The 1142-nt window shown below is 55.6% G+C and overlaps 1 protein-coding gene across 1 annotated transcript in view; it reads right to left on the bottom strand.

The window, feature by feature from the left end:
• LOC102005641 (sialic acid-binding Ig-like lectin 13) overlaps positions 1-825 on the bottom strand; it is a gene marked incomplete in the record, with an annotated part of 14228 nt that extends 13403 nt beyond the window's left edge. The window contains 1 exon segment of the mRNA XM_013508883.1: positions 1-825. Within this exon segment, the coding sequence (XP_013364337.1) occupies positions 1-407 (407 nt within the window).
• Between the last annotated feature and the right edge of the window lie 317 nt (positions 826-1142).

The following is a 1142-nucleotide window of genomic DNA, read 5'->3' as shown; positions in this document are numbered from 1 at the left end:
GTGTAAGTATATCGTGTCTTTCCTTTCTCCAGCCGAAAGACAAATGACCCCTTATCCTTCTTCCTGGCATCTCTGATGTCCAGGGAGCAGTTGTTGGCCCCGGGGTCTCCAGTGAGGTGGAATCGGCCTTTGGCTTCCTTCTGCACCTGTCGATCTGGATCATTTGTGGCCACTGGAGCACTTTGGCTTGTAGGCACATCCTTTCTCCGGAACCAGTAGCCATAAGCCGGATCCCACTCAGTCCCATCTTCATCGGGGTAGCTGACCTCACAGGGCACATGGACACACAGGCCCTCCTGCACCGTCACCGAGCTCCGCACCTTCAGGGAGTAACGCCCTATGCTCGCCCCGTCCTGCGCCCAGAGCAGCAGCAGCAGTGGCAGCAGCAGCAGCAGCAGCGGCAGCATGTCCAGCTGGAGCTGCGGTCCCGCCCAGTGGAGTCTATTTAGCGCCTCTCTTCTGAGGAACCCGGAGCTGTGAGACCTTTAGGAGGCCCCACAGGAAGAGTGGTGCCTCTTTGTGGGAGGAGCTTTGGATTGGCCACTGTCAGGGCCCAGTCTGCCCTTGGGATCAGCCACCCACCACCCACATCCACTCCTGGGACCTGGGACCAGAGGAGTGAAAGACTCACCAATTCACCCTCATGCAGGGACCCAGCTCAACTCCTCCCTGCTGACATCCTCCCCCTTGAGTGATATTTTCTGCAGTGTGAAAATGGGTCCCCTCTGACCTGACCCCTGAGTTACCCCTGAGGCCATCGACATCTGTCAAGTCGGGTGGGACCCAGGGACGGGATGGACAGAGAAGCCCAGTCGTGTTAGCAGGAAGCCTTTCCTCTCCTGCTCAGCAGCCCCGGGGTGGACACACCCTCCCTGCACAATGAGGTCAGCACAGCAGGCCTAGGCACTGTCCCCAAGTGGCCACTGTCCCCAAGTGGCCACTGTCCTCAAGGGAGGGACACTAACTCGTCCACCATCAGAAGTTTCTGGTGGAAGGAGCTAAAACTCTGTGTGTTTTGCGTAGGTGAAGGCTCTGTTTGTAGATGACATATTTAAACTTTTTATATTTTTCTATTGTACTAAAAGTTTGATCTTTATGAAGATCTGGTAATGGGTAGAAATACACGTTGCACTAAAGGCTCG

The sequence above is a fragment of the Chinchilla lanigera genome, unplaced genomic scaffold, assembly GCF_000276665.1.
Source record: "Chinchilla lanigera isolate Chin_1 unplaced genomic scaffold, ChiLan1.0 scaffold00157, whole genome shotgun sequence".
Lineage (NCBI taxonomy): Eukaryota > Metazoa > Chordata > Mammalia > Rodentia > Chinchillidae > Chinchilla > Chinchilla lanigera.
The sequence above is the reverse complement of the archived record's forward strand: the minus strand, read 5'-3'. Positions and strand labels throughout refer to the sequence as shown.